The sequence below is a fragment of the Bombina bombina genome, chromosome 3, assembly GCF_027579735.1.
Source record: "Bombina bombina isolate aBomBom1 chromosome 3, aBomBom1.pri, whole genome shotgun sequence".
Lineage (NCBI taxonomy): Eukaryota > Metazoa > Chordata > Amphibia > Anura > Bombinatoridae > Bombina > Bombina bombina.
This window is the reverse complement of record NC_069501.1, coordinates 666,036,636-666,062,968: the sequence shown is the minus strand read 5'-3', so window position 1 is coordinate 666,062,968 and position 26,333 is coordinate 666,036,636. Positions and strand designations below refer to the sequence as shown.

At 38.8% G+C, this 26,333-nt stretch overlaps 1 protein-coding gene across 1 annotated transcript in view; it reads right to left on the bottom strand.

Annotated features, from left to right (window-relative positions):
* The window catches only part of SSC4D (scavenger receptor cysteine rich family member with 4 domains), a 210,066-nt gene that overhangs the window by 21,637 nt on the left and 162,096 nt on the right, over positions 1–26,333 (bottom strand). The window contains exons 5-6 of the mRNA XM_053705411.1: positions 23,293–23,604; positions 12,750–12,827 (exon numbers count right to left, since the gene is read on the bottom strand). Of these exons, the coding sequence (XP_053561386.1) occupies positions 12,750–12,827; positions 23,293–23,604 (390 nt within the window). The remainder of the gene's footprint in view (positions 1–12,749; positions 12,828–23,292; positions 23,605–26,333) is intronic.

The window sequence follows — 26,333 nt, the reverse complement described above, 5'->3', positions numbered from 1 at the left end:
AGAAACCAGAAAGACTGGTCTACAGGTGAGCGAAAAACATTAGGGACCTGCTTGTAAAAACGGACCCAAAGGGTAGTCACCAGATGGACTCATGGCTACAACCGAGAAGAAAAGGATGTTTTTGATGTGGTGAATGTGTCACCTGCAATTCTATGCAAATCAGGGACTCTTTCCAACACCCGCATAAAAATTAACGTTATTCCATACGACATCGCCTTACGTGCACTTTTGTCATTTATATACTGATTTGTCCATGTTCCTTGTTTTATTTGGGAAAAACGACCACCCCGTTCAAGGACAGGATGGCCAACCATATATTCTCGATCAGAGAGGCATTAAAAAAAGACAATCCAGATGGATTTACATGCTGGATACTGTGTCCCCGAAGGGACTGAATATAAAACTTGATTTTGGGCCTTTTATTGGCTGAAAAAAATGTGGATGCTCTCTTCAGTAATACTAAGTACAGTCTTAATTATGTATTTTTTCCGAATCAGGAGCAGGGTGACTTTCACATATCTGCATATATATGCATTTTAAAATTTTCTTCACTTTTTCTATCCATATTACTTCTAACCTTCCATTTCATATTGGACGTTGCGCTACGTACAGCTGGACATCCACCACTCAGTTTCACACAGCTACAATTACCAGCTACATAAACCATTCAGTACATCAATGAGGATGACTTACTCAGACTAATGGCTGAACCCGCTCTATGTGGGGCACGGATTGCCAATATATTTTATGTCTAAAATATTGGTTCATCGGATTTCAAGTGTGTATCACCTATGACTAAAGTCTCACTCTGTTTCACACAGCTACAATTACCAGCTACATTTACAGTATCAGTACAATAGCAAAGGGAATGATGATATATTTAGAATGGAACATTCCGCTATATGTGGAGCTCGATCTCTAATAACGTCTTTGCAGTGACCTTGAGTAAAGTATCTGTTTCACACTCCCAGTGCCTTAGGTACAATGATGGCTCTTGATTGGCTTAAGTTTCGTCTAACTCATCACCATTGGGCGTATACATTCACTCTCTTGATGACCGACACAGACATCCGATTCGTGTGACGCATGCCTGTGGGGCGGAGAGTTGTGACTGCCGTGATGTACATGCTAATTAGCCATGAGGCTTCCACGCCGGAACAAGTTGCGATGTTTACATCTGAACACTCCAATCAGCTACAACGAGTACTTGGTGGATGCCTCATGCTGCAGCACGAAGAAGTTATACTAAAAGCTGTAAACATTTCCAATCACTGACAGGAGGGGCTATAAATTGTGGCAGTACAGCCAGTTCTAACACACTTTCCTTGGGGCATCACATAGGTGATTTGCTTTCTCTGAAGCACCACCTCTTCAAATTTGGGACATTTGATAAAGATGCCAGTACGGCATCGAAACGTCATGCCTACCCCCAATTTTTAACCTTTTGATTATTAAAAGTTAATTTTTATTTTCAAATGTCCAGTGAGTTCTGTCTTTTTTGGATCTCTGGATATTTTCTGACATATGCACCCTGGCAGATGCAAAGCAGTTGACACGGAGTGCAGTTCCCAGTGGGACTTTGAATATATATTTATATCTACAGTATACAACAGAAGTGAATACACCCCAGTCCAATATCACTTAAATGTCAAATGATTCAAAATTGTATAAGCTAATAGTTACTGCATTATGTCTAAGTTTTACAGTAGGGTATTTGCTCTTATGTAAAATTAAAAACTAACAGTTTAGATTTACTATATTAAAAATATCGGCAACAAAGCAGGAAATCAATGCAACAAAAGTCAGTGCACCTTTCATTACTGAGATTCAAATATATATATTTTTTTCATATTTTGCATGTCCACCTTTATTTTTGATGACAGACTCAATCCTCCTTGGCATGGAGGAAACCAGTGTCGTACAAATTCTTCTTTAGAGATATTTTTTTCAGCTGCTCTTTGCTGGAGGGGTTGTGCTGCTCTACTATTCTCTTTAAAATATCCCAAATGTGTTCTACTGGATTCAAGTCAGGTGACATACTTGGCCAGGTCATAGTTTCTACTTGTTTCTCCTTTAGAAACTCCTTTGTGATTTTGGCAGTGTGCTTTGGATCATTATAATGCTGGAATATTCGTCCTCTGCCAAACTTCTGGAGACTGGGAGTCATCTTGTCAGCCAGTATTTTGGTATATTGCAGGCATTCATGGTGCCATCTATAAATGTCATCTCCCCAACACCTTTTGCAGCCCCATATCATCACAGTCCCACCCCGATGATTCACTGATGGGACTATGCATTCACTGTAATAATCCTGACCAGGTTTCACACCAAACATGCTGCACCCCATCAAAGCCGAAAAATTGTATCTTGGTCTTGGCCATCTTACCAAATAATGTGCTCTCAGTATTCATCAGGCTTTTTATGCAATGTCCTTACCACTGTTTGAGCTGTCACAGAAACTCCAATTTCTATCGATAATCCCTGAGCCAAATCTGAAGCACTTGCCTTGATGCAAATCTGAAGCACTTGCCTGTTTTTCAGAGCTAGATTGTGCTAGTAGCGTGCTGTTCGTGGCATCATTTTAGGAGGACAACCATGGCAGCTCTGATTTTTGGCACTGTGTATAGATCAATACCTCCTGATTACTGCTGAAACTGCGTTTTGACTGATTTAGTTGGTCTCCAATCGTCCTGTATCCTTTTCCATCTTTGTGAAGTCTCACAATCAGATTTTTCAATTCCTCTGGCAATTCTTTTCCATATGGAGACATGATGCAAACTTACAGATAGACACAGCCCATTGGTCAAAAAATTAAACTGTTCTGGTAAGTATGCTCATGCAATTAGGCTTATTGGAAATCATAGGTGTACTCAATTTTGTTTCAGTGACCACAGGTGTATTCATTAAGTTTCTACTTTGGGGCCTATATTTTCAATATAATCATTCTAAAGTATTTGTTTTTGATTGTTTATAATAGGAAATACTCTACTTCTCAGCTTAGAAATAAAACAATTATTGAGAGGTGATACCATTTTTAATAATTTGATATTTAAGTGATATTGCCCAGGGGTGTACTCAACTCTGTTGTATACTGTATATATAATATCTGTAAATACATATGCCCACACATATAAACATATACATCTTTACACATGTATATGTTTGTATCACAATGTTAAAGCCTTTTGCCTGCATTTTTTTTCTAACACCTGAGATCTCAAATCTTTGAGCCCTTATAACTTTTTTGTGCAATTTTATTTTTTAAATAATGTTTATTATATAGTGTTATTATAAGTGTAAATGCACTTTTAAATGTATTTTTTATGTGTTTTTTGCAACTTTGTTGTTTTATGAAACAGAGCTCTGGGGACACGGTAATCATTCTAGCATAAATCGCGATTGCGCTCACATGTTCACATTTTCTTTCAACTTGTAATACGAGCCCTACATCCGAGGTGTGCACACAGCCACGATAAACCCGATATCACTTGTGCGTAATTGTTAGCACGAAATTCATAATTTGGCCCTTAATTGGGCCAAAACATATATATTTATAAGTCTAAATTGAACAGTAGTGGACCTATTCAACAGGGGACACTGGTGCAAAATTATTTTGGGGCCTCAAAAGGTAACTTAGAAGTAAACAATAGTAATAATACACTCTGCTCTGTATAATGATTTTGAAGCTGGCAAAATAATCCAAGCTGCCGACATCATTGTTAACATGTGGCATCGGTGAGAGTTGTTTTACTATACATCCCAATGGGCGGTGATGCTGGAGATATATTCCAAACAGCATTGCCATCGGCATTGACAATGTATAGTAAAGGATCCCTTTGAAATATAGCACAGAACCTAATTAATATACCTATGTACCCCTTAACCACCACAAGCTCACCGCAAACACCCCTATTCCACTTAACCCCTACAACGCTACAACCCCACTGCAAACACCCCTTAACTTATTAACCCGTAAATGCCTACACCCCCACAAACACAACCAATCTACTTAACCCCTACACCACCAGAATCCCACCGCAAACACCCCTAACCCATTAAAACCTAAACCCCTACAAAGCCACAAGCCCACCGCAATCACCCCTCCTCTACTTAACCCCCTAACACCCCTAAGTTACAGAAAATAAAAAATAAGAACTTTACAAAATACACTAGCAAGAATAAAAGAAAAAAACAGTTATGCCTAAACTAAAACTAAACAGAAACCTATCCTAAAAAAAGATTGCCCTTAGAAGGGCATTTGGTAGGGCATTGTCCTAAAGCAATTTAGCTCTTTTGAGATTGTAAAAAATAAAAGCCCTATTCTTAAAAAAGCCCATTCTTAAAAATCCTAACTCTAAACCCCAAAGTTTCTACTCATCCAACTTGACTCCAGCTCCTATGTGCTCAGCTCTGGTGGTGCTCTTCTTTCTTCATGGTGGCGGTCCTCCGGGGTGGTCCTCTTCATCTTTATGGCGGCTGTCCTCTTGTAGCTTTATCCAAGGCGGCGCTCTTCCACTCGATGCATCTACTGTCTTCTGTCTTCTTCCATCTGATCCTTCTTCATGCGGTGACTGCCGCAAACTGAAGCTTGAATGCTAGGTACCCCCTTATAAAGGGGTACTCTTGCATTTCTATTGTCTAATTATTAAAACCAAATTCAAATCAGCCAATAGAATGAAAGCTTTTTCTATTGGCTGATTTGAGTTTGGATTTGAAAATCAGCCAAATGTAATGCAAGGTTACCCCTTAATAAGTGGGTGCCTTGCATTCAAGCTTTAGTGTGCAGCGGTGACCGCATGAAGAAGGATCAGATGGAAGAGAATAGTATGGAAGAAGACGGAAGACCCATCAGGTGGAAGAGTGCTGCCATAGATGAAGCTACAAGAGGACCGGCCCCATGAAGATGACGAGGACCGCCGCCATGAAAAAAAGAAGAGGAGCACCACCAGAACTAAGCACATAGGAGTCAGAGTTGGGTGAGTAGAAACTTTGGGGTTTAGAGTTAAGATTTATTGTGGTGAGATTTTTGTTTTTAGTGTTTTTTCCTTAGGTTTTTTCAGTATAGGATTTTTTATAGGGTTTTATTTTTTCCATCTCAAAAGAGCAATGCCCAGCCATTTTAGGGCAATCTTTAATTTGTTTTTTTGTATAGAGCTAAACCACTTTAGGGCACTGCCCTACAAATTGCATTTCATTTGGGATACATCGGCAGTAGTGCGATATATTCCAAGGGTAGCGGGTTTCAGCAATGTTTGTCTCACCACCATTTCAGTGCAGAGAATTTCCAGTGTGAGGCAGGTAGTGTAGGTATAGTTACAGTAAGACTACACAGGTATTATTTGAAGAGTTCTTATACACAAATTGTGTTTGGTTTCAGTGAATGCACTGTCTGTGCTGTTTAGGAATACTTCAAATGCCCCCCCCCCTCTCCTTCTGATAGTGCCGAAAATTGGCGATGTCGGTGGACTTTAAAGGGACACTGAACCCAAATTTTTTCTTTTGTAATTCAGAAAGAGCATGCAATTTTAAGCAACTTTCTAATTTACTCCTATTATCAATTTTTCTTCGTTCTCTTGCTATCATTATTTGAAAAAGAAGGCATCTAAGCTTTTTTTTGGTTTCAGTACTCTGGACAGCACTTTTTTATTGGTGGATGAATTTATCCACCAATCAGCAAGGACAACCCAGGTTGTTCACAAAAATGGGCCGGCATCTAAACTTACATTCTTGCATTTCAAATAAAGATATCAAGAGAATGAAGAAAATGTGATAATATGAGTAAATTAGAAAGTTGCTTAAAATTTCATGCTCAATCTGAATCACGAAGTAATTTTTTTGGGTACAGTGTCCCTTTAAGCAAAAGTCACAATCCCTATTATTTCCTATGGGAGAGACATCATCACTTGCAAGCACTTCATGGGTGAGCCCCCCCCCCCCCTTTTTAAAAACGAAAAAACAAAAAACAAGCAGGCAGTTTCTTGTCATTCTGTTGATGTTTTAAATATTGGGACCATTGTGTGTCTGTCTTTCTATCCCTGCCTGTGTGTGTGTGTCTGTCTATCCCTGACTGTGTGTGTCTGTATTTCCCTAACTGTGTGTGTGTGTCTCTATCTATCCCTAAATATGTGTGTACAGTGGATATAAAATTATACAGACCCTTAAAAAATCAAAGTTGTTTTTAAAAGACAGAAATAACAAGAGTTAGTTAGTTATTAGGAAACTTTTAAATAACAATAATAATAATAGTAAAAAAAAATGCAACACCCTGACAACACTTGCATAAGTCTGCACATAATGGGGGCTCTAGATGTGTTCACCAATCACATTCTATATAATGCCTTTAGGTAAATAGTATACATCTGCCATCAATTAAAGTGATTCTGATTTAACCCAGATTAAAGTCAGTTGTTGCTGAAGGATTTGCTTAAATGTTTGGGGTTTCCTCCTACTGGGAGAGCCATGGGGGTAGATTTATCAAGCAGCGGATTCTGCAATCTACCCCCAAAGTTTCAGGTCTGCCTGAAACTTAAGTTAAATGGACATAAAACAAGTTGGGATAGAGACAAAATATAATACTATGTACTTTAATTACTTTACCTGCAAATTTATATTACAATGCCTCACCATTAACCCTTTCTTTTTAGTTTCTGAATTGTAAATCTCTAACTCCCCACACACACATTTCCTTCTATGGCTGTATCTATATCTATTGTTGCTTTGGTAGAATGCAAAAATGCATAGGGATTATCTGCTGGAGATTGCCTAGAAGCTGTGAACTCAGTTGAAATACAATGCCTGTGTCTAAACACTAAGGGTGGGTGGAGTTGGCTGCTCCAGGCAGCATAGCTATGTAATTCATTTTGCTTGACAGCAATTTTTAAACATTTTTTATGCAAACTATTTTTAATTATTTAGCCCTTTTAGAATATGCACAGATCTCAACCTGTTTTATGTCCCTTTAAGAAGCAGCAGTCAGATATGATCGGGATGATTGACATCCCCTGCTAGCGGCCGATTGGCCGCGAATGTGCAGAGGTCGGCATTGCACAAGCATTTCCCCAGAAAAGCTTGTGCATTGATAAATGCCGACAGCATACATGATCCGCTACAGCCCATGGTCTGCATGGAGTTGCCAGAGAAACTATCGGCTAGATTTAGAGTTCTGCGGCCAAAGGGGTGCGTTAGCTACGCGTGCTTTTTTTTCCCTGCACCTTTTAAATACCGCTGGTATTTAGAGTTCACAGAAGGACTGCGTTAGGCTCCAAAAAGGGAGCGTAGAGCATAATTTACCGCCACTACAACTCTCAATACCAGCGGTGCTTACGGACGCGGCCAGCTTCAAAAACGTGCTCGTGCACGATTCCCCCATAGGAAACAATGGGGCAGTTTGAGCTGAAAAAAAACCTAACACCTGCAAAAAAGCAGCGTTCAGCTCCTAACGCAGCCCCATTGTTTCCTATGGGGAAACACTCCCTAAGTCTGCACCTAACACCCTAACATGTACCCCGAGTCTAAACACCCCTAACCTTACACTTATTAACCCCTAATCTGCCGCCCCCGCTATCGCTGACACCTGCATTATACAATTAACCCCTAATCTGCCGCTCCGTACACCGCTGCAACCTACATTATCCCTATGAACCCCTAATCTGCTGCCCCTAACACCGCCGACCCCTATATTATATTTATTAACCCCTAATCTGCCGCCCCCAACGTCGCCTCCACCTACCTACAATTATTAACCCCTAATCTGCCGACCGGACCTCGCCGCTAATCTAATAAATGGATTAACCCCTAAAGCTAAATCTAACCCTAACCCTAACACCCCCCTAAATTAAATATAATTTAAATCTAACTAAATAAATTAACTCTTATTAAATAAATTATTCCTATTTAATGCTAAATACTTACCTGTAAAATAAATCCTAATATAGCTACAATATAAATTATATTGTAGCTATTTTAGGATTAATATTTACTTTACAGACAACTTTGTATTTATTTTAACCAGGTACAATAGGTAATAAATAGTTAATAACTATTTAATAGCTACCTAGTTAAAATATTTACAAAATTACCTGTAAAATAAATCCTAACCTAAGTTACAATTAAACCTAACACTACACTATCAATAAATTAATTAAATACAATACCTACAAATAAATACAATTAAATAAACTAAACTAACTAAAGTACAAAAAATATAAAAAGAACTAAGTTACAAAAAATAAAAAAATATTTACAAACATTAGAAAAATAACAATTTTAAGCTAATTACACCTACTCTAAGCCCCCTAATAAAATAACAAAGCCCCCCAAAATAAAAAATGCCCTACCCTATTCTAAAATAAAAATAGAAAAGCTCTTTTACCTTACCAGCCCTTAAAAGGGCCTTTTGCGGGGCATGCCCCAAAGAAAACAGCTCTTTTGCCTGGAAAAAAAAACATACAATACCCCCCCCAACATTACAACCCACCACCCACATACCCCTAATCTAACCCAAACCCCCCTTAAATAAACCTAACACTAAGCCTAACACTAAGCCCCTGAAGATCTTCCTACCTTATCTTCACCACGCCGGGTATCACCAATCGGTCCAGGCTCCGATGTCTTTATCCAAGCCCAAGCGGGGGCTGAAGACGTCCATCCTCCGGCTGAAGTCTTGATCCAAGCCCAAGCGGGGGCTGAAGACGTCCATCCTCCGGCTGAAGTCTTTATCCAAGCGGCGGCTAAAGAAGTCCATCATCGGGCAGAAGTCTTCATCCTATCCGGGCAGAAGAGGAGATCCGGACCGGTAGACATCTTCATCCAAGCGGCATCTGCTATGTTCTTCCATCCGATGACGAGCGGCTCCATCTTCAAGACCTCCGGCTCGGATCCATCCTCTTCTTCCGACGACTAGACGACGAATGAAGGTTCCTTTAAGGGACATCATCCAAGATGGCGTCCCTCGAATTCCGATTGGCTGATAGGATTCTATCAGCCAATCGGAATTAAGGTAGGAAAAATCTGATTGGCTGATTGAATCAGCCAATCAGATTCAAGTTCAATCCGATTGGCTGATTGGATCAGCCAATCGTATTGAACTTCAATCTGATTGGCTGATTCCTTCAGCCAATCAGAATTTTCCTACCTTAATTTCGATTGGCTGATAGAATCCTATCAGCCAATCGGAATTCGAGGGAATGCCATCTTGGATGACGTCCCTTAAAGGAACCTTCATTCGTCGTCTAGTCGTTGGAAGAAGAGGATGGATCCGCGCCGGAGGTCTTGAAGATGGAGCCGCTCGTCGTCGGATGGAAGAACATAGCAGATGCCGCTTGGATGAAGATGTCTACCGGTCCGGATCTCCTCTTCTGCCCGGATAGGATGAAGACTTCTGCCCGATGATGGACTTCTTTAGCCGCCGCTTGGATCAAGACTTCAGCCAGAGGATGGACGTCTTCAGCCCCCGCTTGGGCTTGGATCAAGACTTCAGCCGGAGGATGGACGTCTTCAGCCCCCGCTTGGGCTTGGATCAAGACATCGGAGCCTGGACCGATCGGTGAAACCCGGCGTGGTGAAGATAAGGTAGGAAGATCTTCAGGGGCTTAGTGTTAGGTTTATTTAAGGGGGGTTTGGGTTAGATTAGGGGTATGTGGGTGGTGGGTTGTAATATTGGGGGGGGGGTATTGTATGTTTTTTTTTTTGGCAAAAGAGCTGTTTTCTTTGGGGCATGCCCCGCAAAAGGCCCTTTTAAGGGCTGGTAAGGTAAAAGAGCTTTTCTATTTTAATTTTAGAATAGGGTAGGGCATTTTTTATTTTATGGGGCTTTGTTATTTTATTAGGGGGCTTAGAGTAGGTGTAATTAGCTTAAAATTGTTGTAATATTTTTCTAATGTTTGTAAATATTTTTTTATTTTTTGTAACTTAGTTCTTTTTTTATTTTTTGTACTTTAGTTAGTTTATTTAATTGTATTTATTTGTAGGTATTGTATTTAATTAATTTATTGATAGTGTAGTGTTAGGTTTAATTGTAACTTAGGTTAGGATTTATTTTACAGGTAATTTTGTAATTATTTTAACTAGGTAGCTATTAAATAGTTATTAACTATTTATTAGCTATTGTACCTGGTTAAACAAATACAAAGTTGCCTGTAAAATAAATATTAATCCTAAAATAGCTAAAATATAATTATAATTTATATTGTAGCTATATTAGAATTTATTTTACAGGTAAGTATTTAGCTTTAAATAGGATTAATTTATTTAATAAGATTGAATTTATTTCGTTAGATAAAAATTATATTTAACTTAGGGGGGTGTTAGGGTTAGACTTAGCTTTAGGGGTTAATGCATTTAATAGAGTAGCGGCGAGGTCCGGTCGGCAGATTAGGGGTTAATATTTGAAGTTAGGTGTTGGTGATGTTAGGGAGGGCAGATTAGGGGTTAATACTATTTATTATAGGGTTATTGAGGCGGATTAGGGGTTAATAACTTTATTAGAGTAGCGGTGAGGTCCGGTCGGCAGATTAGGGGTTAATAATTGTAGGTAGGTGGTGGCGACGTTGGGGGCGGCAGATTAGGGGTTAATAAATATAATATAGGGGTCGGTGGTGTTAGGGGCAGCAGATTAGGGGTACATAAGGATAACGTAAGTGGTGGCGCTGTGCGGTCGGCAGATTAGGGGTTAAAAAAATTTAATAGAGTGGCGGCGATGTGGGGGGGACCTCGGTTTAGGGGTACATAGGTAGTTTATGGGTGTTAGTGTACTTTAGAGCACAGAAGTTAAGAGCTTTATGAACCGGCGTTAGCCCAGAAAGCTCTTAACTCCTGACTTTTTTCTGCGGCTGGAGTCTTGTCGTTAGATTTCTAACGCTCACTTCAGCCAAGACTCTAAATACCGGCGTTAGGAAGATCCCATTGAAAAGATAGGATACCCAAATGGCGTAGGGGGATCTGCGGTATGGAAAAGTCGCGGCTGGAAAGTGAGCGTTAGACCCTTTAATGACTGACTCTAAATACCAGCGGGCGGTAAAAACCAGTGTTAGGAGCCTCTAACGCTTGTTTTGACGGCTAACGCAGAACTCTAAATCTAGGCGTATGAGAGCAAAACAGTTAACCACAGCTCTGAGGCTGCACTAACCTGACGAGCGTTAACTTGAATTGTGCTCAAGTGATCACATTTACTTTAAACCAGCGCAATTTAACCTGCGCAAACTCGAAAACCCAATATCGCGCATGTGCAAATGTTTGTGCTCCATTCGAAATCTGTCCCTTTAGTAGTAAAAAAAAGTTTAAACATGGAAAAAAATGTAACGTGTTCTATGTTCCTTAAAGTAAGAGGCACTACTATGGTCTCCCTGCTTTAAAAGCCTATTATCTTATGTTAACTCCTCTGCCAAGGTAAGTTAGGGTCAGTTATACATTAGTTACTAGAAGTACAATCTCAAAGTTTTTAATCAGATGTTAACTTTAAAACTGAAATCCTGATAAATTTGTCAATTAACAAAAATGAAACAATTTTGCATCACACATTCATGAGTTATATTTATTGCTTTACTCAGGATTGCTCAGAGAAGGGCACAAACTCAATTACAGTTCCCCTAATTAGCTACAATCAAGGGAGATAAGATATGTAGCTGGTTCAGGTCATTTTTAGCATTTTGCAGCACACTTAGGTACAGAATTTGCTTTTAGATTCCTTTAGGGCAGTGCTTTCCAAACTGTGTGTCGTGACACATTAGTGTGTCGGCGGCAATGTGTAGGTGTGTCCCTGCTTCAGCACAATTTTTTTTTAATTTAAAATTCTTTTTAAAAAAATTTTAGTTTCCGACTTTCCACCTGCCTGCTACGCATAACACGTGGTTGACACATGATTGATACCTAGTGGGTCACAGATCATCTTAACCTATTGGCAAAGCTTAGTGGGAACTGAAAATATTCCCATTGGCAGCACATTGGCTCGTGACTGCATGTGTAGTCAGTGAGTGGGACAGCAGTGTGTTTGCAGCGTGGGCAGTAGTCAGTCGAATTCGCAGAGTTCTGAGGGCAGCCGCTTAAACCCTGAGCTGAAGTAAGAAGTCAGTGGGGTTTTTTCGCAGCTAGCTCCCAGTAGTGCATTGCTGCTCATGCTCTTGATATATGGATAGGAAGTGGAAGCTTAAAAATGCTTGATGATCAAATGCAAGTGTCTTCTCATACATCCCATTAAAATAGTAATTAACTATTGGTGTTATTAAACTTTTTTTTAATTCTTGCACATACATACTGTTACTTGTAAATACATTTCATTATTATATAATTTATGTTTGTGTCCTTATCTCTTAAAACAAGTTAGTTTAACCTCCTGTTTGCTAGTACAACTGAATTACTGTGTCGCAAAATGATGTAGGTCTAAAAAGTGTGTCACCAACATAAAAAGTTTGGAAAGCTCTGCTTTAGGGAGTGTGGGACAACCACAATTTTTAAAACAAATGAAAGCAAAATAAATAATAAAAAAATTATTGCAATCTTGTTTCTTTTTTCATTAAATTATAAATTTAAAGTAAATTAAAATTTGAAGTTATGGTAAATTAAACCAAATTAATATTCTGCAGTTATTCATAAAATTAACTTCATTGGTTCATTAGTGTTTGTACAAAAGAAGTGAAATGTATTTATTTCCCTACTGAACCAATGATACCTCTGATCCTTGATTTGTTGCAACCAGCAGCATATATTTCTAACATTATAAACTTGTGATCATAAAAATAATACAGAACTTGTACCATCTTTTGGAGGGGTTGCAGATTCTGTTGTAACTTCAAAATCATTTCCTTTGGGCAGCCAATCAGAGTCTTTTCCACCTGTCAACAACAAAAGAACATTACCAGAAATCCAATCAAATTAGAAAAGAAAACCAGCAAAGCAGATAATGGTGCAAGCAAACGGCTAGATTACGAGTTGTGCATTAGGCTGAAAAAGCAGCATTAACAGGTCCTGACTCCTAACACTGCTTTTTCACTACCGCTGCTATTACAAGTCTTGAAGGTTTAGGGGCACCGCACACTTCTTTGGCCTTACCATAAAACGACTTTCGTAAACTTCGTAAAGCCTTTTTTCTATGGGACTTCCATAGCGCCGGTATTATGAGTCTGTCCTGGGAGGCCAAAAAGTGAGTGGTACACCCTACCCTGTCAAGATTCCTAATGCATTTAAAAGTCAGTAGTTAAGAGTTTTATGGTACAATGCTGTAGCATAAAACTCATAACGAAAGTGCTAAAAAGTACACTAACACCCATAAACTACCTATTAACCCCTAAAACGAGGCCCTCCTGCATCGCAAACACTAAAATTACATTTTTAACCCCTAATCTGCCGCTCCGGACACCGCCACCTACATTATATTTTTGAACCCCTAATCTGCTGCCCCCACCATCGCCGAGACCTACATTATATTTATTTACCACTAATCTGCCGCCCCAATGTCGCCGCAACCTACCTACACTTATTAACCCCTAATCTGCCGTCCCCAACGTCGCCGCCGCTATAATAAACATATTAACCCCTAAACCGCCGCACTCCCGCCTCGCAAACATTAGTTAAATATTATTAACCCCTAATCTGCCATCCCTAACATCACCGCCACCTACCTACACTTATTAACCCCTAATCTGCCTCCCCCAACGTCGCTGCCACTATACTAAATTTATTAACCCCTAAACCTAAGTCTTACCCTTACCCTAACACCCCCTAACTTAAATATAATTTAAATAAATCTAAATAAAATTACTTTCATTAACTAAATTATTCCTATTTAAAACTAAATACTTACCTATAAAATAAACCCTAAGCTAGCTACAATATAACTAATAGTTACATTGTAGCTAGCTTAGGGTTTATTTTTATTTTACAGGCAAGTTTGTATTTATTTTAACTAGGTAGAATGGTTACTAAATAGTTATTAACTATTTACTATTTACTAACTACCTTGCTTAAATAAATACAAATTTACCTATAAAATAAAACCTAACCTAAGTTACAATAACGCCTAATCTAACCCTACAATTAAATAAATTTACTAAATTAAATGCAATTACCTAAATTAAATTAGCTAAAGTACAAAAAACCCCCACTAAATTACAGAAATTAATAAACAAATTACAGATATTTAAACTAATTACACCTAATCTTATAGCCATATCAAAATAAAAAAAGCCCCCCCCAAAATAAAAAACCCCCTAGCCTAAACTAAACTACCAATAGCCCTTAAAAGAGCCTTTTGCGGGGCATTGCCCCAAAGTAATCAGCTCTTTTACTGTAAAAAAAAATACAAACAACCCCCCAACAGTAAAACCCACCACCCACACAACCAACCCCCCAAATAAAATACTATCTAAAAAAACCTAAGCTCCCCATTGCCCTGAAAAGGGCATTTGGATGGGCATTGCCCTTATAAGGGCAGTTAGCTAGCTCTTTTGAAGTCCCAAACCCTAACCTAAAAATAAAACCCACCCAATACACCCTTAAAAAAACCTAACACTAACCCCCTGAAGATCGACTTACTGTTCTGAAGACCAGATATCCATCCTCAAGGAAGCGGCAGAAGTCTTCATCCAACGGGGCCGAAGTCCTCAACGAAGCCGGGAGAAGTCTTTATCCAAGCTGGGCGAAGTCATCCTCCAGACGGGCAGAAGTCTTCATCCAGACAGCATCTTGTATCTTCAGCCATCCGACGCGGAGCGGGTCCATCTTCAAGACATCCGACGCGGATGATCCTCTTCATCCGACGACTACTCGATGAATGAAGGTTCCTTTAAGTGTTGTTATCCAAGATGGCGTCCCTTAGATTCCAATTGATTGATAGAATTCTATCAGCAAATCGGAATTAAGGTAGAAAAAATCCTATTGGCTGATGCAATCAGCCAATAGGATTGAAGTTCAATCCTATTGGCTGATACAATTAGCCAATAGGATTGAGCTCGCATTCTATTGGCTGATTGGAACAGCCAATAGAATGCGAGCTCAATCCTATTGGCTGATTGGATCAGCCAATAGGATTGAACTTCAATCCTATTGGCTGATTGCATCAGCCAATAGGATTTTTTTCTACCTTAATTCTGATTGGCTGATAGAATTCTATCAGCCAATCGGAATCTAAGGGACGTCATCTTGGATGACGTCACTTAAAGGAATCGTCATTCAGTAAGAAGACTTCGTTTGAAGAGGATGCTCCGCGTCGGATGTCTTGAAGATGGACCTGCTCCGCGTCGGATGGATGAAGATAGAAGATGCCGTCTGGATGAAGACTTCTGCCCATCTGTAGGACCACTTCACCCGGCTTGGATGAAAACTTCTCCCGGCTTCGTTGAGGGCTTCGGCCCGGTTGGATGAAGACTTCTGCCGCTTCCTTGAGAATGGATGTCCGGTCTTCAGAACAGTAAGTTGATCTTCAGGGGGTTAGTGTTAGGTTTTTTTAAGGGTGTATTGGGTGGGTTTTATTTTTAGGTTAGGGTTTGGGCCTGCAAAAGAGCTAGCTAACTGCCCTTATAAGGGCAATGCCCATCCAAATGCCCTTTTCAGGGTAATGGGGAGCTTAGGTTTTTTTAGATAGTATTTTATTTGGGGGGTGAGTTGTGTGGGTGGTGGGTTTTACTGTTGGGGGGTTTGTTTGTATTTTTTTTTACAGGTTAAAGAGCTGATTACTTTGGGGCAATGCCCCACAAAAGGCCCTTTTAAGGGCTATTGGTAGTTTAGTTTAGGCTAGGGTTTTTTTATATTTTGGGGAGGGCTTTTTTATTTTGATAGGGCTATTAGATTAGGTGTAATTAGTTTAAATATCTGTAATTTGTTTATTATTTTCTGTAATTTAGTTTTTTTTTTGTACTTTAGCTAATTTAATTTAATTTAGGTAATTGTATTTCATTTAGTAAATTTATTTAATTGTAGGGTTAGGTTAGGTGTTATTGTAACTTAGGTTAGGTTTTATTTTACAGGTAAATATGTATTTATTTTAGCTGGGTAGTTAGTAAATAGGGTTTATTTTATAGGTAAGTATTTAGTTTTGAATAGGAATAATTTAGTTAATGATAGTAATTTTATTTAGATTTATTTAAATTATATTTAAGTTAGGGGGTGATAGGGTTAGGGTTAGACTTAGGTTTAGGGGTTATTAAATTTAGTATAGTGGCGGCGACGTTGGGGGCGGCAGATTAGGGATTAATAAGTGTAGGTAGGTGGCGGCGATGTTAGGGACGGCAGATTAGGGGTTAATAATATTTAACTAATGTTTGCGAGGCGGGAGTGCGGCAGTTTAGGGGTTAATATGTTTATTATAGTGGCGGCGACATTGGGGGTGGCAGATTAGGGGTTAATAAATATAATGTAGGTGTTGGCGATGTTGGGGGCAGCAGATTAGGGGTTCATAAGTATAATGTAGGTGGCGGCGGTGTACGGAGCGGCAGATTAGGGGTTAATAAATATAATGTAGGTGTCGGCGATGTCGGGGACTGCAGATTAGGGGTTAATAAGTGTTAGATTAGGGGTGTTTAGACTCAGGGTTCATGTTAGGGTGTTAGGTGTAGATATACATTTTATTTCCCCATAGGAATCAATGGGGCTGCGTTAAGGAGCTTTACGCAGCTTTTTTTGCAGGTTTTAGACTTTTTCTCAGCCAGCTCTCCCCGTTGATTCCTATGGGGAAATCGTGCACAAGCACGTACGACCAGCTCACCGCTGACTTAAGCAGTGCTTGTATTGGAGTGCGGTAATAAGCAAAATTTTGTTCAATGCTCACTTCTTGTTTTTTAACGCCGGGTTTGTAAAAACTCGTAATACCAGCGCTGCAGGTAAGTGAGCGATGAGAGAAAACTGCTTGTGAGCACCGCATAGCCTCTAACGCAAAACTCGTAATCTAGCTGAAAGTTTGTTAATTGATCAATCTTAATATTCTTAGAAATATGTATCTGAGTAATTGCCTTGTACAACCATATCTACAAGAATTGCACGCTCTTATTACCTCCTTCAGATCTACCTGCATGCCCTGCACTGTACATGACGTGTGACCACAAAAACACTTACTTTAGAACATTAGTAGATTTTATTGTTTTTACCCTTGTTCAGAGTAATAAAAGGACCACTTCACCATGTTAAAGGGACATTAAATATTTTTTTATTATTCAGATAGAGAATACAATTTAAAAAAAGTTTCCAATTTACTTCTATTATCAAATTTGCTTTGTTCTCATGTTATTCTTTGTAGAAGAGATAACTAGCTAGGTAACATGCACGTCTGAGGCTCTACATGACAGGCAATAGTGCTGCCATCTAGTGGCCTTGCTAATGTACAACATTGCTGCAAAACTGCTGCTATATAGTGCTGCAGAAACCTGCACACTTCTGAGCTTACAGCTATGCTTTCAACAAAGGATAACAAGAAAACAAAGACAATTTGGTAATAGACGTGAATAGTTTAAATTTGTATGTTTTATCTGAATCATGAAAGAAAATTGTTGGGTTTTATGTCCCTTTAAAATAATGTTTGTACAGGTGCTCTATAAAGTCCTCTGTTCTTATTCTCAAGACCCTCTATTCAGGTGCAGCATTTTTTTTTAAATCCACGTCACAGGGTTGTTTTTCAATCACAACCCTTTTTTTTTTTTACTTCAATGTAGTGCGTTCCCGCCAACAGCTTTAACGAACACAGGAGCGCGCTATCTTTGCTGATTTCAGGATTTGGATCATATATCCCTCCACAGAGAGCTGCCTGGGCCTGAACACATCACGTTTTGGGAATATTTTTCCATGTAAAGAACTATTTAACCACTTTGTAATTATTTTCCTTTTTTCCCACTGCTATTGTTACTGAGTATTTTCATATTAATCTTAGTATCATTATTGTTACCACACACATATAGTCCCTGTATTGCAGATTTAGATTACTTGATTCATTGTTATTTGTCAATTTGACTTAGGGCGCCCCCTGTTTCCAGCTGTATTGTTTACAGGATCATTGAAGTGAACGGTGTAATCAAATTTTAAATCACACTTTTTAACTATTTAACTTGTAAACAAATTATAAATAATCATTTAAATGTTTATGATTACAAGAAGTGTTTGTAGATTTAAAATTACTGAATATGATATGAAATAATGCATTGCATATGTCATGAATTTATATTAATGGTTAAATGGAAAAAATGTTTTCAAATATATTAGGCAGCAACCATCAATACAGAATTGCTGTTGTGGTTTAATTCCCTTTGACTGTATTTTTTGCTTTTGTAAAGATCCTAAAATCTTGCGGTACCCCTGTTTCTAATATTTAGTTTTTTTATGTTTAACTAGATTTCACTAGATTCATTTTCTAATTTAAAGAGCTGTTAATTCAAATAGTGACTCTTCATATTAATTGTAAACACTTTGAAATCATTAACCCCTTAAGGACCAGCACCGTACCCTGTACAACGTTGGTCGTTAAGCCCTTAAGGACCAGTATCGTACTCTGTACAACTCTGCAGTTCTGGGCTTTTCTCTGCCGCAATCTCACTAAAAAAAGGCGGGATGGCGCTATTTCTGCATGACCCACGAGTGGAACACTGCAGAAATAGAGTTGCAGAGTTACTGATGCAGCAAGGGCCACTCTGTGGCCCTAACTGCCTCGGACAGCAGTGGTGCCGATCGTTGGTGGGTGGGAGGCTAAGGAGGGAGACAGGTGGGGGGCCCATCGCATTTGGTGGTGAAATGGTCGCATGAAATATACCAAAGTGGGCCTAAATCAATACTTTGTGTACTAAAAAAAAATATAGTTTTGATAGGTAAATATATAAAAAGGCTTTATTTCTGTTTAAATGTAGTGATGGCAAAAATGCTAAAAATGCTGTGGTCTTTTGGGGAAGTTTTTGTCTGAAATGCCCAAACCTTAAGGGGTTAAAAAAAGAAAAAACTGACAGCTTCAGGTACAAATTTATGCTGAGTGAACCAGGGTATTATGTTTTTAATGCATTGGTATCCGTAAAAATTAGATATGCACTTGCTCATTCAGATCAGAAGACAAATTAGACCTATGGGTTGTACAAAGTCAGCTTGATAACTAATAGCTGTACATTTGCAAACATAAATAAATTTTAATAGATAAAATGTACATTAAAGAAAATTATATTAAAGGGACAGTAAAGTAAAAAATTAAACTTTCATTATTCAGATATAGCACGCAATTAAAAACGTAAATTTTGCAATTTACCTTTGTAAATAGGATGAGAGCAACTGAAATCCTATTGGTTGTTCAAATATTATATTAGTGCCAGATTGTGGTTATATAGGCACCCTACAACCCAATTGCATCCATTATTCACCCATTTAAATTGAAGCTTCCCACCCCCAACTGCTGCAGCCCACCGGGAAATCTTTTGGTATCCTGGTAGGCCAATACGGGCTTGGGGTACATACACATATAGACACACTTGCACTTATACTGATAGACATACATAAGATTATCTATACATAGTCAGGCCCTATAAACAGTAATTGGCCTTCAGGTTTTGTAGCAACAAGGGCACTCTCCCTTTAACCTAATATTTTCTTAGTAGCAATGCTAAAATATGAATATAGATTCATTTTATCCTGGCTCCACTCCTATAACATCTTGTTCTTTGGCTGTTCTGCCTCTCTGTACTCCTTTTTATGAGCTATATTAAGCACATACATTACGGCTGAGATTTCTAAACCTTTATAGCAGTTTTAGTCATTGCAGAAACTAAAATAAACTATTATGGAGTGCCAAGAATAAGGGAAAAGCAATTTATATTTTCCGTAATTCTCAAACATAGAAATATTAGTATTATTCCTAATAAATAAACAATACTTTGAAAATGGTCTATATTTGGTACTTTCTAATTTAAACTAAACTAGTACTATTTAAAAGAGTAATCTGAACTGTTGTGAGAAACTGGTGGTCATATTATTAATTATTAATTATTAATTTTGCTGTACTATGTGTTAAAATATATAAATATATATAATGTTGCAATATACTTGTTTTTGCTAGACATTATCTCTAAATGACATAAGCACCATTCAGATGGTGTTCAGCCAGCAAACTCACAAGCACATGACGTACCTCCCCCTCTTTTTCACTCAAAACATGATGTAATAACGTATTGTATGGTGTATCATTTGTACTAGTCAGTACCGAAACGTTATAGGATTTTATTTTTAAAGATATTTAATAAATGCTACATTTTATGACATCCAGTGAGTGCAGTCTTCAAGGGGACTATAATGTTTTGACTGTTGAGCTCCCTGGTATTTGCTACAGATAAAGAAGAAATTGTGCCTATGTGTTATGTGTTAACTATATATATATATTTAAACTTATTAATTTTAGTTTCCCAACTTAAAGTGATATGACACGCACATTTTTTTCTTTCATGATTCAGACAACACGTGCATTTTTAAGTAACTTTCTAATTTACTCTTTGTATCTTTATTTAAAAAACGGGAATGTAAGCTTAGGAGCCGGACCATTTTTGTTTCAGTACCTTGGGTGGTGCGTGCTTTCCATGTGCTATCTGAATCATGAAAGAAAAAAATTGCGTTTAATATCCCTTTAAAGGTACATTCTGATATAAAATTACATGTTTTAATATGAGTATGTAAAGTTTGGGCATTACTGATCCTAGCTTTACAGCTTCCAGGCATAAAAACACCAGTAATTGGTGGCTACATGCAACTGCTGTTCCTGATTGCTAACTACAGAGGGCCCCATCCGATATGCAGCGTCGCCCGCAAAAGCCGGCGACGACGGTTTTTGCGCGGTTTTGGTATCCTATATACAGTGCCGCATATAAATGCTGCATGTATATTTCACCCGTCGGACGTAGTTTTTTACCCATAGACTAACATATAAAAGACGCGCAATTTGGTATCCAATATCCAGCGCAAGGCCTTACGTGGCGAAAATGGAGAAATCTTACTCCATTTTCACCTTGCCATAAAATGCAGCCGTAGCAGGCCTTGCGCTGAGTATGGGAGCACCGTAACTCCCTAAAATGCCTGCAAAAAAAAAACCTAACACCTAACGCATGCGCAATGTCTATCTACCTGTCAACCACAATCCCCCACCGCAATACCTAATAAAGTGTATTAACCCCTAAACCGCCGCTCCTGGAGCCCACCGCCACCTACATTATATGTATTAACCCCTAAACCGCCACTCCCGGACCCCGCCGCCACCTACATTAAATTTATTAACCCCTAATCTGACCCCCCTACACCGCCGCAACCTACATTAAATTTATTAACCCCTAATCTGACCCCCCTACACCGCCGCCACCTACATTAAATTTATTAACCCCTAATCTGAACCCCCTACACCACCGCCACCTACATTAAATATAGTAACACCTAATCTGACCCCCCCTACTCCGCCGTAGAAAGAGCATGCAATTTTAAATAACTTTCCAATTCACTTTTATCTATTATCTAATTTTCTTCATTCTTTTGAAATCCTTTGTTGAAAATCATATCTAAATATGCTCAGTAGCTGCGGATTGGTGGCTGCACATAGATACCTCATGTGATTGGCTCACCATGTGCATTGCTATTTCTTCAACAAAGGATATCTAAAGAATGAAGGCGTATCCTAGACACTGCCTCACCAGCCTCTGACGTCACCGCACGTCACTGGATTAGGGGTTAATAAATTTAATGTAGGTGTCGGCGGTGTAGGGGGGTCAGATTAGAGGTTACTATATTTAATGTAGGTGGCGGCGGTGGTGGTGTAGGGGGGTCAGATTAGAGGTTAATAAATTTAATGTAGGTGGCGGCGGTGTAGGGGGGTCAGATTAGGTGTTACTATATTTAATGTAGGTGGTGGCGGTGTAGGGGGGTCAGATTAGGGGTTACTATATTTAATGTAGGTGGCGGCGGTGTAGGGGGTCAGATTAGGGGTTACTATATTTAATGTAGGTGGCGGCGGTGTAGGGGGGGTCAGATTAGGGGTTAATATATTTAATGTAGGTGGCAGCAGGGTCCGGGAGCGGCGGTGTAGGGGTTAAACACTTTATTTAGGTGCGGCAGGGTCCGGGAGTGGCGGTTTAGGGGTTAATACATATAATGTAGGTTTCGGTGGGCTCCGGGAGCTGTGGTTTAGGGGTTAATACTAGGATAGGTTTATTGCGGTGTGGGCTATGGTGGTTTAGGGGTTAATAATTAGGCTTATTGCGTTGTGGGGGATTGTCAGTCTAGGGGTTAATACATTTATTAATAGGAGTGAGAGGGGGGATTGCGGATATAGAGGTATGCGTGTCGGGCTTAATTTTGGGAGGCAGGTTAGACAGTTACGGGAGATTTAATATTTTAGTTAGTTTTTTTAGGCGCAGGCAGTTTCTAAAGTGCCGTAAGTCACTGGCGACTCCAGAAATTTGTAGTTACGCTCATTTCTGGACATCGCTAGTTTATCCGACTTACGGCACTTTAGAAACTGCCGGCAGGGTATATGTAATACCCGATGTGCAAGGTGAAACTACGGGCGGCGCGGGTTCCCTCACTTGCGCCGAGAACTACGCTGTATATTAGATCGCGTCCAGGATGTGTTCTGAAATGGGTCTGCAAAGATTGTGGCTCCAGTGCAGGATAATAGTTATGTGTTTAACCCTTATATCTATGAGCAGTAATGCTCCAATAAAACAGGGCGTGCTATTTTCACACCAGAATGTCCCTTTAAAGTATAGTCAAGAAATATAGGTTTGTAACTCAGTTTCTTTAAAAACAAACATTTTTTGCACACCAACAGAGGGTTTTACCTGCACACTGCTGGAAGACCTTAACAATCCAATTTCAAGGATCTTAAAACACATTACCTTTTCATAGGGACATTAGACCTAAAGATATTAGGGTCAGTAATGGGGGTCACCCCTGTAGAAAAACAAAACTTTTATGATGCTGTTTTAGAGATGATAGTGTGACACCTGACATAAGATATTCTGAATGTCACAAGGGTAATACAAATTATAAATGCCTGAGGTTGTAATATTCCTCCAGACTGCACAAGAACACAAAAGGGATTAAAGGATCAATGTGAAACTATTAAGACAATGCATTAAAAAGTAAATATTATATATCTATTAAAACACAAGTATATCTATAGCTTATCTATCTATCTATCTATCTATCTATATATCTATAAGTTTCATTGTTCTTTCATTGCTAAAGCTTTAGAAGTAAAGTGAAACCTATACTGAAGAGCCATATCGTGTCTTTGTGTATTTTTTTGAGCTTACACTAATTTGATGGCAATAATACTTCTGGGTAACACACAATCATAATATTCACCTTGACAGATAACACCAGCATCCTCGTGATGCCCACAATTGTGTTGACCCCAGCCAAGGTTGAAGCAGTCAGTAAGGTCTTTCTCTGTACCATCACAATCCACATTGTCTAGAAGAATTGGACCACTGCCATAGCCAAAATAACTCAGCGTTGTAGCCACAATAGCTGGTCCACAGCCAATCTGCTTGCACACCACCTGAGCATTGTTGTAATTCCAGTCATCATCGCACACAGTACCCCAGGTGTTTTGATACAGAACTTCCACTCTGCCTTGACAGCTGCTGTTTCCATTTACTAGTCTAATGCTGCCACCTGTTGGAGAAATATAAATAATACAAGAACTGTGATACAAATATATCAAGGTTAAAAATGAACAACTAAAATAATGCATTTAATATTCATTAACTGATAATGCTATCTGAAATAATAGATATGTTTAACTCCTTTCAGAAGAAGTTAAAGCAATTTAAGAGAATATCAAAGTAATCCTTTATTTATTTAATGAATCAGTGATAAGGAAATGTGACCATGTATTTAAACAACAAAAACAAACAGAAAAAAACAACAGTATAAATTGCTCAAGTTTGAAAGTCCAGAGAGTGTGGATCTGCTACTTTATATATATATATATATATATATATATATATATATATATATATATACAGGGAGTGCAGAATTATTAGGCAAATGAGTATTTTGACCACATCATTCTCTTTATGCATGTTGTCTTACTCCAAGCTGTATAGGCTCGAAAGCCTACTACCAATTAAGCATATTAGGTGATGTGCATCTCTGTAATGAGAAGGGGTGTGGTCTAATGACATCAACACCCTATATCAGGTGTGCATAATTATTAGGCAACTTCCTTTCCTTTGGCAAAATGGGTCAAAAGAAGGACTTGACAGGCTCAGAAAAGTCAAAAATAGTGAGATATCTTGCAGAGGGATGCAGCACTCTTAAAATTGCAAAGCTTCTGAAGCGTGATCATCGAACAATCAAGCGTTTCATTCAAAATAGTCAACAGGGTCGCAAGAAGCGTGTGGAAAAACCAAGGCGCAAAATAACTGCCCATGAACTGAGAAAAGTCAAGCGTGCAGCTGCCAAGATGCCACTTGCCACCAGTTTGGCCATATTTCTGAGCTGCAACATCACTGGAGTGCCCAAAAGCACAAGGTGTGCAATACTCAGAGACATGGCCAAGGTAAGAAAGGCTGAAAGACGACCACCACTGAACAAGACACACAAGCTGAAACGTCAAGACTGGGCCAAGAAATATCTCAAGACTGATTTTTCTAAGGTTTTATGGACTGATGAAATGAGAGTGAGTCTTGATGGGCCAGATGGATGGGCCCGTGGCTGGATTGGTAAAGGGCAGAGAGCTCCAGTCCGACTCAGACGCCAGCAAGGTGGAGGTGGAGTACTGGTTTGGGCTGGTATCATCAAAGATGAGCTTGTGGGGCCTTTTCGGGTTGAGGATGGAGTCAAGCTCAACTCCCAGTCCTACTGCCAGTTTCTGGAAGACACCTTCTTCAAGCAGTGGTACAGGAAGAAGTCTGCATCCTTCAAGAAAAACATGATTTTCATGCAGGACAATGCTCCATCACACGCGTCCAAGTACTCCACAGCGTGGCTGGCAAGAAAGGGTATAAAAGAAGAAAATCTAATGACATGGCCTCCTTGTTCACCTGATCTGAACCCCATTGAGAACCTGTGGTCCATCATCAAATGTGAGATTTACAAGGAGGGAAAACAGTACACCTCTCTGAACAGTGTCTGGGAGGCTGTGGTTGCTGCTGCACGCAATGTTGATGGTGAACAGATCAAAACACTGACAGAATCCATGGATGGCAGGCTTTTGAGTGTCCTTGCAAAGAAAGGTGGCTATATTGGTCACTGATTTTTTTTTGTTTTGTTTTTGAATGTCAGAAATGTATATTTGTGAATGTTGAGATGTTATATTGGTTTCACTGGTAAAAATAAATAATTGAAATGGGTATATATTTGTTTTTTGTTAAGTTGCCTAATAATTATGCACAGTAATAGTCACCTGCACACACAGATATCCCCCTAAAATAGCTAACACTAAAAACAAACGAAAAACTACTTCCAAAAATATTCAGCTTTGATATTAATGAATTTTTTGGGTTCATTGAGAACATGGTTGTTGTTCAATAATAAAATTAATCCTCAAAAATACAACTTGCCTAATAATTCTGCACTCCCTGTATATATATACACACATCATACATATACATCTTTAGAGATGTATATGTTTGTATCTCAATGTTAAAGCCCTTTGGGTGCCTTTTTTTTACACCTATGACCATATAACTTTGGTTTGCAATATTGTTTTTTAGATTTTTTATTGTTACTTTTTTGTTTTGCAAAACAGTTAACTGGAGCTCTGAGGTTGCGCTTATCCGACACGCGTTAACTTCAATTGCGCTTTTGCTTTCAAGATGTTATATAAGCGGAAAAAAACCTGACGTGCGCAACTGTTAACCCTCAATCAGGTAAAGTAAAAAACAAAAAACCCTTGAGGATACCTTGGCAATATCCAGGAAAATAATAGTTCAGAGCCATAAAGTGGATCTACAACCCTATAGGAATCAGTAGAATAGGGAATTAGCTCTATTTATAGGGCTTAAAGGGACATTAAACACAAAATGTTTCTTTTATGATTTAGAAAAAGCATACAATTTTAAACAACTTTCTAATTTACTTCTATTATCTAATTTGCTTCATTCTCTTGATATACCTTGCTTAAAAGCATCTAGATAGGCTCAGTAGCTGCTGATAGGTTGCTGCACATAGATGCCTTGTGTGATTGGCTCACCCATGTGCATTGCTATTTCTTCAACAAAGGATATCTAAAGAGTGAAACAAATTAGATAATAGAAGTAAATTGGAATGTTGTTTAAAATTGTATTCTCTACTTGGATCATGAAAGAATTTGTTTGGGTTTAGTGTCCCTTTAATGTACTAAGCAGTGTATGCTGCTTTGAGCTCTTGTGGGCCAGGCTTACATGTGAAAACCTTCT